At 41.5% G+C, this 21061-nt stretch overlaps 1 protein-coding gene across 1 annotated transcript in view; it reads left to right on the top strand.

Moving 5' to 3' along the window:
* Window positions 1-836: 836 nt before the first annotated feature.
* The window catches only part of LOC145419116 (adhesion molecule nephrin-like), a 322976-nt gene continuing 302751 nt past the window's right edge, over window positions 837-21061 (top strand). The window contains exon 1 of the mRNA XM_080287362.1: window positions 837-1219. Within this exon, the coding sequence (XP_080143488.1) occupies window positions 1156-1219 (64 nt within the window). The 5' untranslated portion in view covers window positions 837-1155. The remainder of the gene's footprint in view (window positions 1220-21061) is intronic.

The raw sequence follows: 21061 nt of genomic DNA, 5'->3' as shown, positions 1-21061 counted from the left end.
CCTCCTTCTTGCCGTCTCAGCTCACTTTCTTCACTCCATTTTTTTACTCAGTTACCCTCCCATTCCATTCTCTCTCTCTCTCTCTCTCTCTCCTTTTCTTTTCCACCCATCATTTTTCCTTCCGTATACACTCTTGCGGGATTAGGGCGTCGGGCTATAGATAGATGGACAGATAGATACACTCTTTCCCTTCCTCCCTTCCTCGGTGTCGCATCCTGTCTCCTTCCCTAACTTCCCCTCCCCCTCCCTCCTTTCCTCCCTCCCTCAGTGCCATTCAGCTTTGACTACCCCGGTTTCGTGCTGATCGTCAGCTTGATTTTCAATTCGGGCTCTGTAAAAAATCGGTCTATTTTTTCAGTTCAACTAGACTGGGCATTAGTTACATGATGGAACAAACAGATGCAGATTTACGTGTCCGGCGTGAGTTTAGCCCTGAAACAATAAATGTTACGTATTTTTTCTTATCTGCACAGGTAAGTACCACAAATGGGATGAATTAAAAGGGATCTGAATAATATGTATACAAAATAATACACAATGCACGTAAAGCTTACGCAAACACAATCGGCAACCTCGCATGGATCCGCGCTCTGCTGCCAGGCACACGACTCGTAGATAACAAAATTATTAAAACACGGGTAGGTCAAGTAAAATATGCTTGATGTTTGTACCGAATTTGATAAATTCATTCTCTATACGTAATGTAGAGAGATTGAAGTGCTAAATCCTAAGACATAACTAAACCTTAAGCGACAGTTTTGGCCTTTCCAGGGGTCGGAGCGCCAGTAGCCGACAAACAGTGCTCAGTGGCGGACCAGCGAGCTCGGTGGGTGGAGTGTTGCTGAGTGGTCTCCCGGGAAAGTTCACCGGGACACAGTTGATAATATTTGTCCTACCAGACCCAGGAATTGAAGCTTATATGATTGAACTCCTCTGGTTATTCTCACAGTTGATCATAGAAATAAGTACAGTTAAGAGATTGTGAGCGTACTGTACCGAGTTTATTGAAAGTTAGTCGCGAGTTATTATAATGAATTAAAGAGTGAGTGTAAGAGAGCGTTGTCTTAGGACGAGGTGAGTGGCGAGTGGTGTGTGGCAGTGGCCCTTGTAAACCTAAGTAGTAGTGGCGGGCGGGGAGCGGCGTGTGGAGTCAGCATGGCCACGTGTGCGATAGCCTTCCTCATCACCCAGGCCACCATCACGGTCGCCACAAAAGCAGGTAGGTAACCTAGAGACTGTCTCTTAGCGTACGGTCACCGGTATCATATGTGGGTGTAATTCATCCATAGGTAGCGTCGCATCTAACACCATCTCTGTGTGTGAGTACCTGACCCCATATTCAAGTGGGAAAATGAACACAGTGATGTCGTGGTTTATAATCCATAGACAACACAGCCTAACAATGCACAATTTTCGTTTAGGGCATAATGCGTCCAAGTCACAGAATTTAGCGTCGGGTCAGGTGTAGTGTGGTCTTGGCGAATATGTAGTAAACCGGATCGGGTCACATTTAACTTGACCTACTTTACCTACCACCGACTCGCCCGCCTCTTCTCATCATATATTCAGTCTCCCAACCAGTTCACCCTCTTTACTACCTTCTAGCTTCATACTTCCATCTAACTTGTTCGACCTAATAACCACCCCACGTAATACTGTAATTCGTCCCATCCCACTTACCAACTCCTCCCGCCCTACCTACCAACTCGTTCCAAATTATACCCTCCATAGCTACCACTGCATCCCATTGTACCAACCAGCTCTTCCCATCCCGTCTACCAACTCGTCCCACCCTACCTACGAACTCGTTCCACTCAGTGCCCATCTTACCAGCTAACTCGCCCTATTCTACCTACCAACTCGCCCCACTCTACCTACCGACTCGGTCCACTCAACCCACTAACTCCCCCTACTCTACCTCCCAGTTTGCCCCACTCTGCTTACCAACTCATCTTAGTGTACCAAGCAAATCGTCCTACTCTGTCCACCAGCTCGCCCCACTCTGCCGACCAACTCTTCTTAGTGTACCAACCAACTCGTCCTACTCTACCCACCAACTCGCTTCACTCTGCCTACCAACTCATCTTAGTGTACCAACCAACTCGTCCTACTCTACCCACCAACTCGCTCCACTGTGCCTGCCAACTCACCCTTATCTTCCTTCCAACTCATCCCAGTCTAATTCATCCCACTCTTCCAACCACCTTGTCCAATCCTATCAATCTGTTCATCCCACCTAACCTATCAACTCATCCCACCCAACCTACCAACTCGTTTACCCTTACCAGCTCGTCCCACCCTACCTAGTAACTCTTCGTTATATTCTGCCTACCAACTCGTCCCTCCCTACCCACCAACTGATTCAGCCCTACCTACTAACTCATCTTCCAAGCAACGCGACTCATTCTACCTACCAGCTCCTCCCACCCTACCTACCAACTCGTCACATTTTACCTACCCGGTACCAGTTTGTGCCTCCCTACCTACCAACTCGTCCCAATTTGCGTACCAACTTGCCCCATCTATACCCACTCTTCATACCAACTCCCCCAGATTGTACCCACGTTTCCTACCAACTCGTTCCACACTATACCCACATTACCTGCCAATTCGCTCCATACAATACTCACTGTACCTATCAGCTCTTCCCACACAATACCCACTATTCCTACCAACTCGTCCCACCCCTATACTGTCTCTGCTTATCAGTTTATACTGTGCTCACTTAACCCATGAATTAATCTCACACAATACTCACTCCGTCCCACCAACTCGTTCCACCCTATAGCCTACCCACTGACCTACGAACTCGTCTCACGTTACACTCACTCCACCAAGCACCTCACGTCATTTTATCTACCTTTTTATCTCGCTCTTCCTACCAACCCCTTCCAGTTCTTTAACCCATTTTATCTACCAAATCACACCACTATTTACCAGCGAACTTTACCCACCAATTCTTACAACACCGCCAGCTTTGACTACTAACTCTGCCCACTCTACCCATCCATTCTGTCCACCTTACCTACTATCTCACCCCTTCTGTCTACCAACTGACCAACTTTACCTTCCAGCTCTACCACTTTGCCTACCAACTCACCCACTTTACCTACCAACTCACCTCTCCCTACCTGCTAATTCACCCCACTCTACCTATCTCAACACACCATTCTACCCACCAACTCACCTTACTACTACCAACTCATCCCACTCTTCCTACCAACTCAGCATACTCCTTCAAGTCGCCCCGCCCGTCCTCCAACTTGCTCCACTCTTTTTATCACCTCACCCCTCATTTCCTACCAACTCTCCCCGCACTTCCTACCAACTCACCTCACACTTCCTACAAACTCACCCCACACTTCCTACCAACTCACCTCACGCGTCCTACCAACTTACCCCACACTTCCTACAACTCACCCCACACTTCCTACCAACTCAACACACTGTTATTTCAACTCGCCCCGTTCTTCCTTCAACTCTCCCAGCTCTTCCTACCAACTCACGCCACACTTCCGGCCTGCTTACTTCACTCTACCTCCCAATTCATCCCGCCTTTCCTACCAACTCCTTCTACTCTACCCGTCAACTCACCGTAATATATCTACCCGCTCACTCCACCTTACCTACCAACTCGCCCAGCTTTACCTACCAACTCACACCAGTCTACCAACCATCTCACCCTACTCTACCTACCAACTCACCCCACTCTACCTACCAACTCACCCCACCGTACCAACCATCTCACCCCACTCTACCTCTTAACTCATTCCACTCTACAGGCCAACTCATCCCATTCTACCTACCGCCCACTTCTCCTCACCATGTATGGTACCCACTCTGCTTACCAACTCCTCTCTCATTTGACCTTCCATATATGTCAGCTCACTCCAGTCTGCTTACCATTTACTGTACCTAGCACCTCGTCCCATCCTGTACTTTTTTTTTTTTTTCCAGGTTCACCCACCCTACCTTCTGCTTCGTCACACCTACTCGTTTTATCTACCAACTCACCCCAATCACTAGCCCACGTTTCATTTGCCTTATTCTGTACTCACTTTACTCCCCCTGTTAACACAACATGTCAGTTCGGCCCATCCTACACCCACTTAATCTAGCGACTAACCCCACTCTCGTTTCCAAATCACCCCACTCTCCTTGCCAACTCACCCCACTCTCCTTGCTAGCCTAACCCTGTCTTGGGTGCCACATGTTCCCACTTTACCAACTCGCCATTCCTTACATCCACTCTGTACTCTTCCTAACAGCCTCTACCGGGTACCTTTTCCACCTACTCACCTAGCCCACCCTTCCTACATGCCCTACCAAATCGTCCCACCTGATATCTACTGTACTCTTCATGGACTATTCAGCTTAGCCCACATGTTCTACTTTTCCTACCAACTCAACTCACCTCATACCCACTCTGCTAAGCTTCTTCACCCACTCCACTCCTCCCATTCTTCCTACCTCCTCATCCCACCTTATTATACTCACTCTGCCTAGCTACTTAATTCAGTCCACTCTTCCTACTGGGTCATTCGCCGTATATCTACTCTGCTTCCCTAACACAGGCCACTCTTCCTTCTCATTCTATCAACTCATCTCACTGTATAGCCTACTCACTCAGCTTCCTGCTCAGTACTACCTATTCAGATCTGATCCACACAGGGACTCGACCCTTTTTCAGACTTCGGCGAACTGGAATTATTCAGTCTCTCTCTCTCTCTCTCTCTCTCTCTCTCTCTCTCTCTCTCTCTCTCTCTCTCTCTCTAGTGAAGGAGTGCAATAACCATGAATTCCAGTACGATGACTTTATTTTTTTTTTAATTCTTGCCACCGCCAGACGCTTTTATTTAGGCTAGCTGAGATGAGACGCCTGTACCTGGCCCCGTATTCTCGCCCGATAAGGCAGCTCCCTAACACCTTTTCCCAAGCAATCTATTTTGTTCATTACAACTTACTGTCCTTTGTGTATTGGCCTACAGTTCCTTCGGACATCGCCATACTCCACATCAATAACATACAAAAAGATATTAACCATCCATATCCCCCCCCCCAAAAAAAAAAAAAAAAAATTAGGCTAAGGGGAGAATACGGGACCTAAATTATTGCCTTCTACCTGCGTTAGTGATAATGTGCGGTATTATCTGACAGACACTGAAAAATCGTAACTGTATCTCTTACCTATGTAGCTGAAGGCTTAGAAACCATCTATGTCAGCCCTTCCATTTCGAGACGGTTATTAAATTTTATTTTATGCATGCTACAGTCAGGCAGTTTTCCTCAGTGTACTTGAGATCCGCTGTATTGAAGGTTTTAGCGTTCAGTATCTTGTATTATGAATAACACTGAAAAACACCTGAGTTTGTGGAGTGCATGCAGATATTATTATTATTATTATTATAAATGTGATATGTTTCGTTATCATAGGATTTTTAAGTATCTGAAGACCTTGCTGTCGTTACTAATATCATTTCTGTGCACCGGTATTTTTAGCTGTTAAATAATTTTGTCTTTAAACAGTTTTTTGGTAGCAGACACTGCTGTCACTTGTACCGCATTCTTCTCCGCGGTCTCATACCACTTCCTTACTCTGTTTTCATCTTATGTTGCGTTATTGTTTCTGATATTTTATTTGCGCTCACTTTTGCAATAACTGAAAGCTATAATGATACATATGACAGTATTAAGGTGCAACATGCAGGATCAGTCGCCATGGAAGTAGTGTGTAAAAGCCTTCTCACTTTATCAGAATATGACCCCCAGCTTCCCATAATTATATCCCCACGTCGGGTTACAGGGCGGTGATAAGACAAGCTCTATTATAAGCCATCAGTCGGTGTATGATGTACGGTCCAGATTATCAAGAGAAAATAAATGAGAACAAGAAGAGATGGTACTAAGTCTCCCGTATGGCATTGTTTCAACTGTACCTGTATACGTAGAATTAGGCTAGAGGCTATTCCCATTTGACAAAAAACGTGATTGATGAGTACTATTGCATATTGTGTATAGAAACGAAGTACGGTATGGAAAAGAACAGTTAAGTTTCATTAGCTGCTGACTTTTGTGACTGGGATATTTGTAAGCTTGTTATATTGAGAATTAAATGGTGGCAATGTGAAGGGCGTAAGGAAGCATTAGTCTATATGAAGATTTTAACTGCATCATACCCAACCCTTTGAAGCCAGGCGTGTCTTATATAGGCTACTTTCTTGTACCTTTCATCAGACGATTTTACTCAGCTTCTAAGAGACCTTTTGAACTGGTGTTAGATATAGCTCTCATTAGTTTCTTTTTTCCTTCTTTCTCTTTTTTTTTTTTTTTTTTTTTGTTTTTACACTGGCTTTCTCTTAAATTGTATAAAATCACCCCAGAAAGAATCAATAAAATAAAAACTTCATCAAACACCTCCGCCTCCGCATCACTTCTCGAATCCTTTAAGCGGGAGAGTGTGTAATGCGAGTCACGAGCCGATCTTCATTATCGTCTTGGTAGAGATAAGGAGTAGGCGTCCTTTTGTAACATGATATGAAGCTTACTTACTCGGGAGATAATTAACTGAGCCAGACTAATCCCTCTCATCAGCACTTCTTCAATCCTCTAGGGGCTGTATGTAACACCTCTGCTACGCTGGCGTAATTATCGTTTTTGTCTTGTTAAATCCTGATGATACTGATCACTTTCGGAGACATTTTGTGTAGCAGGGGGTTAGAATCAGTCTCCATCAACCCCTTTGTAACCTAATATATCCCCAGCAGAGCTAAATAAAGTCGTCAGGCGGTGGCAAGAAAATACATACGGCATGAAATAGGCCATTTTAATGAAGATGTTCCGTTGAGCCAAGGACCCTCTTTCATCAGTATCCCAGAGGCAAGGACGGATGAAATGAGTGCTGGAAGTAACTGGATAATCTCGTTCAGTAATCCGGTTTAATTCTGTTGACTGGTTGACTAGAAATTTGTGAAAACTTAAGATTTTTTTTGGTAATTATTCTTATCTTAGTCTAGATTGGTTCGGTTTGTTCAGTTTGGGCTGAGTCGGGTCAGTTTTGGTTGTGGTTGTGTAGGTAACTTGCAGGGTAGACAGACTGAGCGAGTATCAATGGCCTCCTTGGTCAGTAGAAACTCGCCAATAATTCTTTTAGGCATCTAGGGTTTCGAAGTAATAAAGGAAGGTTCCAGCCCATTTCATTATCGATTACTTTAAAATGTATTGGGTGTGGGCACGGCGTCAAGGCAGTAGAAAGGGATCGATGACTGCGACTGTGCCTCCGTGTTTATAAAAATCGTATTATATTGAGTTGCTCCTAATCTGAGTAACATCGTTTGGCGTAGCAAGATTTTAGGCAGGGTTTCTTCATTCTCAGAGGTTACTGGAGACTTTAATCTTTTCGGTGCGAGCTGTTTCTCCTTTACTAGAGAAAATTATATGTTTGAAGCAAAAAACAAATTAATAAAAGACAAACAGAAGGTATTAAGGTCAGTAAGTCAAGGCTTCAGTAAGAACATTGACCAACTGCGTGAGACGGGCGTTAGGATGAGGCTGGAAGGGAGGGTGTGCGACGGTAAGGGTGAGGATGAGGATAAGGAAGGGTGAGGGTGAGGGTAAAGCGTGGGGAGGGATGAGGAAGGGTGAGGTTGTGGGTGAAGGGTGAGGGTAAAGGGAGAGGGCCAGGCTGAGGATGAGGGTAAGTGTTGTGAAGGGAAGGATTTGTGTGAAAGTAGACTAAAGGCCGCGGGGAATTGACTACGTCCAGGGAACGGAATGTCTAAGTAGTTTATGAATATCTTAAAAGGGAATGATTGCCTTATGAGAGACTGACCTGCGAGGAAATTACAACAAATCGTAAAACTTTTTCTGCTGGCTCCAAATTCACCTCGTGTAAGCCCCTTCACTACGAGATCTCGTTAATGATTTAAGTGTTCTAGTCTGAGGACGTTTATTGTAAAGTGTTCTAACTAAGGTCAGAATAATGGATTTAGACTTCCGTCAGCGAATGGAATACTGTACACATAATGAATTTTATATCTAATTCCTCGTATTCGAAAAGTCCACTGCAGATTGAATCGTCTGGAGAGAGTAATAATTAATATGATAATCAGTACGGCCTCGTTTTGAATCTATTGAAATAGAGTGAATAGAAAAAGTCCGAGCTGCGTGGAGAATCACAATACATCGTACCACTTTCTGGTGGCTCAAAGTTTACTTTAAGCCCTTAATTACCAAAGTCAGTGTAGTATTCTTGATAGCTATCGCATGACAGTTTTGTTCGGTCTAAGAGCAACCTCTGTAGTGGAAATAAATAGAAACCATCTTCATTTACCCCCAGGACATCGTCTTTGTGTTATTATTGCCCCTGTCAGACGATATTTTTCAGACTGGGAGAGACTTCAGGCAGTGAAGACGATTAGAAGGAAAATCTGAGCTGGAAGGAAGACATAACACACCACCCTACGGTGCTAGCGGACCAGATTTCACCATAAGCATGAAAAAAAAAGAAAAAAAAAGTGCCTGCTACTGCTGTTAAATCAGGCCTCAGGTCGTCCTTGGCATTTCTCATACTGATGGTTCTCGGAAGGCAGCGGAGAGTACCGGTACCGACAGATTGGTGCTACCGTGACCCACAGAAGGTTGTAATCATTGTTGACGCTTGTGTTTGTTTGGATGGTTGATTCCAAGCATTACTAGGACATCCAACATTGTTTATCCAACCATAATAATTACAAGAGTAAAAGTGCTTACAATGGCCCGTATTCTGGTAACCTTGAATGATTTCATAATACCAGTTGTTTAGAGATTTATTTTGCCCATAACACCTTCAGATCCTCCTTTATGTTGCTTTTGCCAACTATGTCAATCTTAAAAAGACATAGCATTGTAGAATACTGTAAGTTAAGGAGTAAATGTTCATAATGAATCGCTCAGAATGTAGTGCTACTAAGTCTACTTTACCGTTACCGGTTTGGCTCAGTATCTCGGTTAGCGACAGGTGCACAACAGTAGCGGAAGTTGTTCAGACTCTATTTACGGTACTTCATATCTCTACCTGTTATTATATTGGCATAAGCCAAAACATAAACAGGATAAACAATAGGGTGAGGTAGGGGAGGGAGAAATCTGTAGGACGACCCCAAATGAAAAAAGAGCAGTGTTTTCGTTTCACAACGCAGTGAATTGTTGTGATGGAATAAATATGTGGGTATAATTCCTTCCACGAAAAAGAAAATGCTGAGTGGCGGTTCGGTATACTATATATATACTCAGCGGAAAATAAAGACTAATACAGGGGATTAGGAAGAACTCAACGAAAGAATGAAAATGCAGGAATCACAAGAGAAAGATTTTGTATGCATAAATACATACGGTACACACACACACACACACACACATACTGTATATATATATATATATATATAATCCTAGCCGGATAGACAAGGAAAGCGAATGTAGTGCGGTAGTGGAGGAAGTTTTGTTTGTAGGTAACATGAAGAAATGGAAATACGGTAGGAGGTGATGGTTGGTAGGAAAACTAATATAATGGAAAAGGCAGTTCACTCTCCTTCACTCTGTCCGCTTTTTTTTTTTTTCTTGATTTTTTTTTTCTCTTTTTTTTCTTTCCCTGATATTGATAGTACTGTAATCAGACCAACAGCTGACGAATTGCTCATTTGAGAGAAATATAAGTATGATATCTTGTCTATAAGCTTTATGCTGTCTTGTTATGATGTCTATACGGTTTTTACTCTAACTTGACCTAAAGCTGCCATCTTTTCATCTTGACTGCCGAGTGGTTTTATACATAGATTAATACTAGAATTTGATGCTGGTCACGAAGAAGTGCTATGGAAAGTTTCAGCATTGTCTTTTTCTGCCGCTGGGTTGCGTGAAACAGTTCATAAAAGGACGAAAATCTGGGCCAAGCTAAGATGAAAGAGTTGTAACCCAGTCGGTGCTATGAATTTTCTCAGGACTATTCGGGCTACACCAGACGGTTTAATTCAGCTGATACCGTCTTCAGAAGTCAGAGAGAATGAGCCCTACTGTTAAACCCTTTCGCTGCTGCAGTTGAACTAGGATAACATCTGCTCAAAGGATTTCATCCTAAGAGATGGGGATCCAGGTCGGGCCAAAACTGTTGTGTCTTTACAAACACAGTTCAGATACTTAGGTATAATTTCTTCTTTCTGAATAGTTAAGGACATTATGATGTAAAGACCCAACTAATTCGAGTTAGCTAATTATTCTTTTACATAGTTGTTTTACTTTTACTATTTTGAGGAGAAGGTAATTCAAGATAATTTTCCTTACTCCTGTCACGAGTTGCATATCAGCGTTATTTAAAAGCTATTCTGCCGTAATTATATTCCTATTTGTGCAGTCTTGCCATTAATTTGCCTGCCCTCAACTGAGCTCGTTCTTTATTCGTGGCTCGCCCACCTGACGATTGAACAGGCGTGGCTTGTGGGCAGCTCATTAAGGCTGCTACATTTGCTAAGAGGCTACTGTACATTGGTAGACGAGTTTGCTGTGGTTTATTCGTTTTTGTGTGTGTGTGTGTGTGTGTGTGTGTGTGTGTGTGAGATATTTTCTCAAGCTTTAGATTACGGTACTTCAAAATGCTACTGATTGAAGAACATTATAGCGCGCGCTTGTGTGTGTGTGTGTGTGTGTGTGTGTGTGTGTGTGTGATTTTCTCAAAACTTTCGGTTACTTCAAAATGCCATTCGTTGAAGAACATTATAACGTGTGTGTGTGATTGTCTCAAAACTTTCGGTTACTTCAAAATGCCATTCGTTGAAGAACATTATAACGTGTGTGTGTGTGTGTGTGTGTGTGTGTGTGTGTGTGTGTTATATATATCTCAGAAGGATGATGGTGGTAGATGATTAGAGAGTTATCATTAGTAGCAGTTCGTACAAAACTGTTTTCACGTCCACCGAAAACATCTCGTTATTCATCCCTTTAAAGATGTTTAATGTTTTCTTCGATATGGAGTGATACGGTTCTGCATTTCACTTAAAGATGAAATTTGACTGGTTTCGAGTTTGCCTCTAAGAAGTGCATAGCTAAACAGGCTAACGTAAAACCTATTATAGTCCTGGAATACATCTACGGCCTCTCAATTACCAATATTTATTGCCTACGTGTTTAAGGCATTGCATTCCTCTTTCTGCTTGTTTTTACACCTTTAGGCAGTTTCATATTAATACCCGATATTAGCAATTGAGAAAAAGTATGGAATTCGAAACAGTTTACAAGCAAAAACTGCGGATTTCCACAAAGCAATCCGTGTATCGCAGTGATCGTACATTATCATGGTTTGGAACAAATTTTGAACATCAGTACTTCAAAATTCAGTCGTTCTAAATACCGACCTGTTTCCCTGTTGACTGGAGAGCAGATTGAAAATAGGCTAATCCAGTTAGCGTGCTCGAGGTGGACAAGTGAGGTTCAGGGATGCTACAGTGTCCCCGATTGACTATTGGGTGGAGTTGTGGGCTGCAAGCGAGTAAGGATGACACGCTGCATGGGAACAGATTGGCTTGTGGGAAGTGAAGAACCCAGGGCAGGAAGAAAAGGAAAGGCCAGCCAGGGTAGATGAGGAGTAACCATAATGGAAAAAGGTTCATGGGATGTGATTGAGCCGTCATACAGGGAAAATACGTAGGAAGAGAAGAAGCTGTTATATGCGAACGAGGCCTACGAAGAGGAAGAGTCGCTGTATAAAGAAGGACTCGTAGGAAAAGTAGATAGTGGGAAAGGCTCGTTGAGAGAGAAGGAGCTTCAGCACGGGGAAGACTGTTAGAAAGAGAAGGAGCCACTACACCGAGGGAAGCTCCTGGGAATAAGTGAAGATCCATCCTTCCCTCATTAACCGTGCATCCCCTCCCCCCCCACACACACACACCAAAAGGAAAAGACTCGTGGAAAAAAAGATATGAAACTGAGTGAACATGAGCTGTGTCTACCATTGCCAAGTAAGAGAAGGTAGTGATGTTTTGGTATCCAGGAATGATGGATTAAAAAAGACTTGACATGAAATAAACACATTCACATACTGTATATGTCTGCATGTTGATACCTTTAAGCCATATATGTGTTTTTATATACCGGTACATGTCATTTGCATCTGTCTAGTCTATACATCCATCTGTCTGTATTTACATGTACGGTATCTGTTTATATTTCTTTGGGTCAGTCTGTGCCGTTATCTACTTGCCTACCTAAATATTTTATCCATCCATCTGACAGTCTACCTGTATATTCGTTTCTATACATTCTTTTCTTTCAGTGATCCCTTTTCGTATGAAATAAAAATGGAAAAGAGTGACATGAGAAGAATCTCTCTCTCTCTCTCTCTCTCTCTCTCTCTCTCTCTCTCTCTCTCTCTCTCTCTCTCTCTCTCTCTCAGCGCATCGTGGGTGGAGAGTGGGTTAGGAGTGGGGAGTGAGGGAGTAGTGGCTGTGGATCCCGTCAGTGCTGGTGGAGAGGTGTGCTGGAAGCCGGTCGATGGAATTTTGACATTTTTTTTTTTATTAAGGTTTCGTCAGTACTTCCCTGATGAAAGAGATGCTCTGATGGTTGCCAAAATTTAATTTCAAATCATCGTAATAAAAAGAAAAGAAAAAAGGCAGGTTTCGGCAACTGTGGATGGAGGTCCGATTTCACTTCGAAAATTTTTTATTTTCCAGCATCTGTATGGCTACCGTATATGTATTTGGTGGGAGTGTGTGTGTGGGTGGGGGAGGGGGCTGGTGGTGTAGTGGGTGGAACGCTGCAGCTGGAGTCACTGTCTGGCCATTCCCAAAGACTAGTTACGATCTTCAACAGTGACTGGAGGTTTTTTGATCATAGTCTATATTGCTTTCACTGGGGGTGGGATAAAAATCTACCTTTAAATGTACTGGAATACCGTATCCTAGCCTCGGGTCCCCACACCTCGAGGTGGGTAGTACAGGATCGATTGTTACCACTGTTTATCGATTTTGTGTCGATTAATTTGCATCCATACTTTGAGTTTGGTTTGGGATACGATGGAAATGTGTGCCTTCTGTGAGAATATACCGTAAATGATAATAACGTCGTTGTAAGAGAAGCAGGACAGATAGACAAAGGCGACTATATCCTTCAGGGTTAATAATGTGTAAGCTGAATACCCAATTGCAGCCTTGTGTGTTTGCCAGTCTCAATTATGCATCGGAAACATGAGTAAGGCTCTTCTTTACTCCACAAAAAGAACACGACCGTTGACCCGACCTTGGTATGAACGGAGACAGAGTGTACTGTACTGTGTATTTAGCAAGTGTAGTCGTTTGTCTTTATTGATGTCTCACACTCACATACCGGTACTACTGGTTCCTTCCTGACAGTCGCTCAGTTGTGGGTGTTCACGTTCAAACATCCTCGTAGAGAAGTTAATATAGGTTTATCATTTAATTTTTCCTTCTCAGAAATCTATCCAAAGGTGAATACAGTAATCTAGAGATAACAGGGATAAAGGAATAAATAAATAGATAATAAATAAATGAATAAATTAAATATAAACAGATCGAAGGGTTTAAGCATTTGCTAAACATACGTGTAGGAGGAAGAGGAGTACGTTTCATTTTTATCCCGCCCTTGGTGTCCATGGAAGCAATGTACGTTCTAGTGTGTAGGGTAGTCGTTTGTCTCTGTTATTGTCCGGCAGAGTACTTTGTTTCTTGATAGTCGCTCTGTTGTGTGGGTCTGAGTTTGGATTCTCTGTTCGTTCGGGATGTCGACAAGGGAAGGAAGATACAAGTTTTCTGTGGAATTTTGTGACAGGTTGTGGTGAAGATATGCAACGATATATCCTTCCTATAATTTGCCAGTGTTTCTTAAGTTCGTGTTTCCTGTCCAGGTCGATCAGGTTGAATGAAAATGAATATACTGGGGGGACTGAAGGCACATTCCTCCTTGAATTGCAAATTATGTAAAGATAGACTGAGATGAAAAAAGGTATTTTTCTTTCCTAAAATTATTTCCTGGTTCTAAGTTTCATCTGCATTTTTATTGCTTCTATTTCCAAGCCAATTAAGAAGAAATGAAACATAAATTCTCTTTGGACTCGGGTGGAAGATTACCGGTACACTGAAGACCTAAAGTGATTTTACCCATTAAAAAAAAAAAAAAAAAAAAAAAAAAAATTTCCTGCCTCGTAGTTCTGTCGTCGGGGTTAATACTTCCAGTTTTTAGTCTGTCAGATAGCTAGAATGAAAATAGGGAATTGTGGGCAATAAAGGGATAAGTTGTATCTGAATTATTTGAACTAGGATGGCGGCCTCAACTCTTAATGAACACCTCCATTTATTTTTGTCGTAAAATTTGCTCATATTTTTAGTTCCATTTTCTATTTAATTTTATTACATTCACTTCTAAATGTTCTGGTATCAAGTTGGATGACAGAGAAATATCGTGTCTCTCCCTCTGTCTCAACTTTCATGAGCACAATACTTCTTCACACTCTTTAAGCGTTCGAGGCAGAACTTTTTCATGGAGGGCAATGTTCTTCGATTGCAGTCATATCTCATGATAAAGGCCAACGATTAATGTTCTACCGTTTAAATTTTTCATGCTGTTAGTTTCGTTAGTATTTGAAAAAAAAGAAAAGAGCATAAATTACCCTTGGGCATTGGCAGATAGTATGTTATAAAGACATGAATCTATTTTTCTATTCTTAAAGTATTCCTGCTTCATAGTTTCAGTTTCAGTTCTTAGTTGATAAGGTGATATGAAGATGAAAAATCTTGAGAAGTTAAAACAAAAATACTCCTTGAACTGTACCGATCGATCGTGATGAACACTTGCAACTAGATTACCCGTTCCAAAAGAATTCCCCATTCATACTTTCATCTTCATTGCCGTCATTTCCCCATCCAAATATTGACATATACCCGGTGTATGGCGAAAGACGAAATAAAGAAGTGTCATTATCTAAATTTCATATTCAGCAATTCCCTTTCATACTACCAGCTTATTGCAAAGTAAAATAAAGAAAATCGTGTCTCTCAAAGTTTCTTGTTTATCATCATTATATACATTCGCTTCATAAGTAGCCTACGAGTATTATCAGGTAAGCCAAGGCAGAAAAACAAGTAATATGAAATTCTTTTACCTGAGTTTGTGTGAGCACCGTATTCCCCTTCGCAAGTGAGCATTTTCACTTACCCTTTGCACCGTAGCGCCTTTAATATTCTTGCTGTACATGGACGACTGTATTTAGCTGAGGGAAGGTGTCTTGTACTAAAGGAGTTAGAGAAATTCATCACTAAAATTAACGTCTTCATGATTCTTGCTACCTCCACACGATATTTAAGTTACGAATGGACTTTTTTTTTGTAAGGATAAAAATGTGTTCATGTTACTTTTGTCTTGTTCTTGTCACCGCAAATGTGTTTATTTCATGTAATGAAAGCAGTCCGACATTGAAAGACTTAAAATATGCCTATATTGCTTATTTCTCCTTCTTATTACCTCCAGCCGATTATATTCAACTTATAAAAGACCTCACATACTGGAAGACCTATGTCCTACATGCGGTATAGTGTTTACAGTAGGGCATTTCACACTGATTAATGAGGCTGTTCACTGTAGTGGACAGGGAGTAAATTTAGGTCATATTGCGGCCCTCGTCCCTGATCCCGTATTGGGCAGGGCTATGAGCTGAACGTAGTGGCCGTTGCAGTGGTCGTAACAAAAGTGGTATCAGCCGTAAACAAGTCGTATTTGGAGCTGAGAGGGCAGTTAGGTGATAGTAGTGAAACCTGACAGATTTGTTACTCTTTCATTGTTATGAAATTTCTGAGTTATTCTGTACTTGGCCATTCCCAGAGTATTGAACCAAACAGAATTTAAAGGTGTGAAATGAACGGTAGTAAATTCTGCTTTAGGAATGACTGGTCATAGACAAATAATTGTGGCGGGAGAACTGAAGAAAGTAAAAAAAACGTAGTGGAAGGAAGAGATAATAGGGAAGATGACAATACGGTACCGGTACTTCATGAGGGTCAGGGCCAGGGCCTGGGATGTGGCATTTGGTTGTCCAGACAAAATGACGTTGGAACCAATACAACTACTACTACTACTACTCCTACTACTACTACTACTTCTACTGCTACTACGAATTGTGATGATAATTCTCTGTCTGTCTGTTTGTCTGTCTGTCTGTCTGTCTGTCTGTCTGTCTGTCTGTCTCTCTCTCTCTCTCTCTCTCTCCAGTTTTAAATTGTTTTCATCCTAGTGTTACGCTGCTGGTAAGATTTTCAAACATAGGAACATTAGTTACAAGAGAAGAAACACACACACACACACACACACACACACACACACACACACACACACACACACACACACACACACACACACACACACACACACACACACACACACACACACACACACACACACACACACACACACACACACAATTTTCTAGACAACCACAATACGGATTTAAGCTTATCTGCACAAACCCGTATAAATAGTTCCTCATCAGTATAACAGCAGACTCTAATAAATACTCTCCTTTGTAAGTTTCCAGACCTTATTTACTCCTAGATATTAATAAATGCTGTACAAACGGGCCTTCTCTGCTTTGCTTCTCTCTCTCTCTCTCTCTCTCTCTCTCTCACTACGTGCCTTTTGTTCTGTTTATCTTGGAATTTTCTCTCCATATTTTCTGTGTTCTGTTGCTCTATTTGATCATTCTCTCTCTCTCTCTCTCTCTCTCTCTCTCTCTCCACCATCACGTAACATCCTCCGACTCCTCCCCCTTGCCATTCATCCGCCTCAATGAACCTTGTCAAAAAGTGAGTGAGTCAGAGCCAACCTGAATTAATTAAACGCCTTCGTGTTTGATCTCGCGCTGAGAATATCCAAACAGGTTGCTGAAGGGCTGAGAATTCCAGTACTCCACATACTTTCACGCTTCGCCATTCTCCAGCTTGATATTAACTCATTCTCTGCCGTTTTATTGGAGGAAATTAAATGTGCCATGGTAAATTTTTCCTTTTTAGTATGAATGAATGTTGAACAGATGCCGAGGGAGAAACTGGGGAGGCAGATGGAAGAAAGGGTTTTGAGGAGCAATTTTCTCTTTCTTGGAACAGTTGTGTGAATATATGACCGTACTTTATGAGATGTGGATATTCGAAAGTGTAGACAGCTTGGCCTCAGCATATATAATTCTAACAATAATTCTGTCAGTGTGTGTCTGTCAATATCTGTACTCCCAGCAGTCCATCAGTCTTCAACTTGATATTAACTCATTGTCATTAGCTATTTTATTCTTACTGCTGACAGACGATTTAATGAAGCTTAGGTGAATACCCAAGCAATGAAGGGGTTACTGAAATCTATATCTGAATCATCCAGTCTCTCGCAAGCTAAATAGATTCGTCTGAAATTAGCGAGCATGAAACAAGGAATTCTTTTTGTTCATACCATCTCTTGACATTTTTATTCACCTTCAGGCTTTCAGAACTGGAGTAGTTACGGTACCGGTATTGCCTTCATTAATAGCTTTTGAATCAGTGGGATTTAAGCTGAATAAAATCATGATAACAGAAAGAATGTATATCAGCAATGCGTCATCGCCTTTCTGTCGATGTGAATGTGCTGAAAAAAAATATCAGAAGTTCCTTGAGATAGTTAGGTCTTATGAAGATAATGGAAAATGAGACTGACTGTGAGAGTGTATGAAAGTGAAATGAAAGGCTGAGGGAAGGGGGAGACCGAGGATGAGATGTATGGATGCCTCATGGCAGAGGACAGAATGACATGAGGCAATTCTTTTTTGGCAACCCCTTCCGGGATTAAGGAGTCTAACTATAGATAGATAGATAGATAGATATGTTGATAAATGGATGGAGGCAGCCTTTCTGTGTATTTAATTTTGGTCAATTTTAGAGGATACACACCAGGTTCACAATGACCTTTCTGACCGCAGGAATTAAAGACGTCCTCCAGTAACCCCTTCCCTATTGTAACAGTTTTTTACAGTTTCTACCACGAGATGATTCTTATGTTAGGAAAAATGTATTGAACTGAAAGTGTCAGTAGCATTCACCTCTTGACCTTACCGTGGTCTCATTTTAGGTTATAGATTAATCATGTTCCCAGTCACTTAAAGCTGAGAGTAGGAGAATTCCAGAGCAGGCTGTTAAATATGGGATCAGCACAACTGATGTGGTGAGAGGAATCGTGTTCTTATGCCCACTCTCACGTTCATTTTCCACCGGGGCTCTTGGTTCCAGATGGGGGAAGAAATGGATTGGATGATGGTTGGGTTCGGTAACTTTAATATGCCTTCTATACGTAGACTGTTTTTCTAGGCTAGACAGTCTCTATGACTAACTCATTTAAGCAGATCAGACAACTCTTTTGGACCCAGCACCGTAGTAAAAGACTGTAGTAACTCCTTTAAATCTTTTGGTACATTCATACATACATACATAGCTACAGTACATATTGTACTAAGCATTGAGAGAATGGAATTTTTCATCGACCATGGCAGAGTTTTATACGGGCTTCATGAAACAATAACTCATGCCATCACCGCACACGTCATAAGGTTCTTTAGGGACTGTTTTAAGCGGGAAACTTTTTAGATTGCTTATTCCGTGGAAGCCGTTTCTACACAAAGTGTAATGAAGTTTTTTCTGGTCGGTCGTAAAAGAAACCCAATTTCTGTCCCATACGAAACATTTTTGTATGATAAGTATGGTAAGTATTTTTGAAGTCTTGACGGACCACTTTGACTTTGGTTAGCTGAAAAAAATATAAAAAAAGAATCCCATTTGCATCCCATACGAAGGTTTTGCTCTTATAAATACATGGTACCAGTAAGAATTCTCAGAATAAATTACAGAGCTCTTTGAAAGTAAATGTTTCCCTTGAAGTGTTCTCTCTTGTGATGTCAAGGATGAGAGGGGAGGTCGGGGTAGATGAGGACCCTGGCCGTATTCATTAACATTCTTGATCCAAATTATTGTCTAAGATTGCGTGTCTATGCTTCCAATCTTCACTCATTCAGCTACTAAACATTTCACAACCAAATTCTCTCAGGCTGAATAAAATGGTCTGGTGCTAATTGGAGTGAAATTATTAAGGATGTCCAGACTTAGTGACTGAAAACGCCGGGTGTCACCTGGAAGAGAATCTTGAAACTGTCCCTACCTTAAGACAGGTTAAACGTCCCGGTGACTTATTGTAGAAAATTGGTAAGATAGTACATAAAGACCGAGGACAGAATCCTCCGCGGGGAAGCTTTTGTTTTTATTCATCTGTACAGTAGCTTACTGTCCTTTGAAGGCAGCTCTCATTTAACTCAGTTCGTTTTTTTTTTCTTTACTTTGCTCTGTCTGTCTGTCTGTCTGTCTCTCTCATTACGTGCCTTTTCTTCTGTTTATCTCTGTATTTTCTCCGTTCTGTTGATCTGTCTGGTCATTCTCTCTCTCTCTCTCTCTCTCTCTCTCTCTATGTAGTGGATATATATATATATATATATATATATATATATATATATATATATATATATATATATATATATATATATATATATATATATACAGTATATACAGTATATACAGTATATATATATATATATATATATATATATATATATATATATACATAGCCTACACATAGGCTATATATATATAATATATATATATATATATATATATTATACATATACACACACATACATTAACACGCATTGTATTAAAACTGAATATTTGTGTGTGTGTGTGTGTGTTTATTTTCGAAGAAATAACTCGACTCATTTATATTCAGCCACGGTTTTTAAAACAGTATCATTTATTTACGTCCCCTTTGATGTTTCGCTTTGGTAGGCAATATTTGCATGGGTTTAAGTATTTTTTGGTCAGGCAACTCTTATTTCAATGCGCTTGAGAAAACAATGTTTTGCTATTTTAGCGCGCGCACGCGCACACACACACACACACACACACACACACACACACACACACACACACACACACACACACACACACACACACACACACACACACACACACACACACACACACACACACAAATGACGATGTTGCTGATTCTGGAATAGGCAGCATTACATATACTCGTATGAAGCAAAGATGTTGTTGTAAGGCAGCTTCCCATCAGTTATCACCAGTTCCTTGCAGTTGTATTATAAATGGAGAAGATAAGTTAAAGGCACAGAAGAAAACAACAGTAATGTATAAGTCCAAGGAGATGGGCAGGATACTCATATACTGACCATGCAGGATTTGGAGATAATGCCATCTAGCTGATTAAAGACTGTAAAAAGGAGTTAAAAAAATAATGTTTTGCACAGCTTAAGCAATTTTATGAGTATGGTCCCCGAGAGTATGTGTAATTCACCGGGTCGGTCAGGATCACATGATGGTCGTGATCGTCAGCTTTTACCCTCCCGGAAGGGAGCTGAGAGCCAATATAGTCCGATCTAAGGGCAAGGCTGTGACCTTCACACACAGACACACACACACACACACACACACACACACACACACACACACACCCGTCCCCTTGCTCAAGGGGGACAGTAACCACCCACTTCGTCAGTGAAACTTTTCGCAACCTGAGCGAGGCGCAAACTCCCGTCCACCAGTTGGCAAGCGAGAACGTTACCACTGCTGGCGTACTGGTGTGAACGGGGGAGTTGGTTGTTGATTTGAGCTTCGTCCTGTCGTACGGTACTGAAGTTAAGTGGTAATAATTATGACACTGATATGACAGTAACGCTCAAGGGCTCATATGTCTCACTGTCAAATAAGCTCGTATGCCGCTAACTATAATACAATAATGGACTTAGCCCGACCATGGAAAGGTTATTTATTGGTGATAATATTAACACTTTCACTCCTGTGCTCATTCAGATAAATTAGGCAGACCTCAGCTGGAGAGAAATACGTGAAATACGGGAGGAGACTCAATCATGAGGCGATAATGTCTATCATTCTGCTATAGCTAATGAAGTATAGAGTTAATCATCTTAGCTAAGTAAAATCAT

This window comes from Coenobita brevimanus, chromosome 14 (genome assembly GCF_032717465.1).
Source record: "Coenobita brevimanus isolate Jiangsu-jjx chromosome 14, ASM3271746v2, whole genome shotgun sequence".
Taxonomy (NCBI): Eukaryota; Metazoa; Arthropoda; class Malacostraca; order Decapoda; family Coenobitidae; genus Coenobita; species Coenobita brevimanus.
This window is presented reverse-complemented; position numbering and strand designations above follow the sequence as displayed.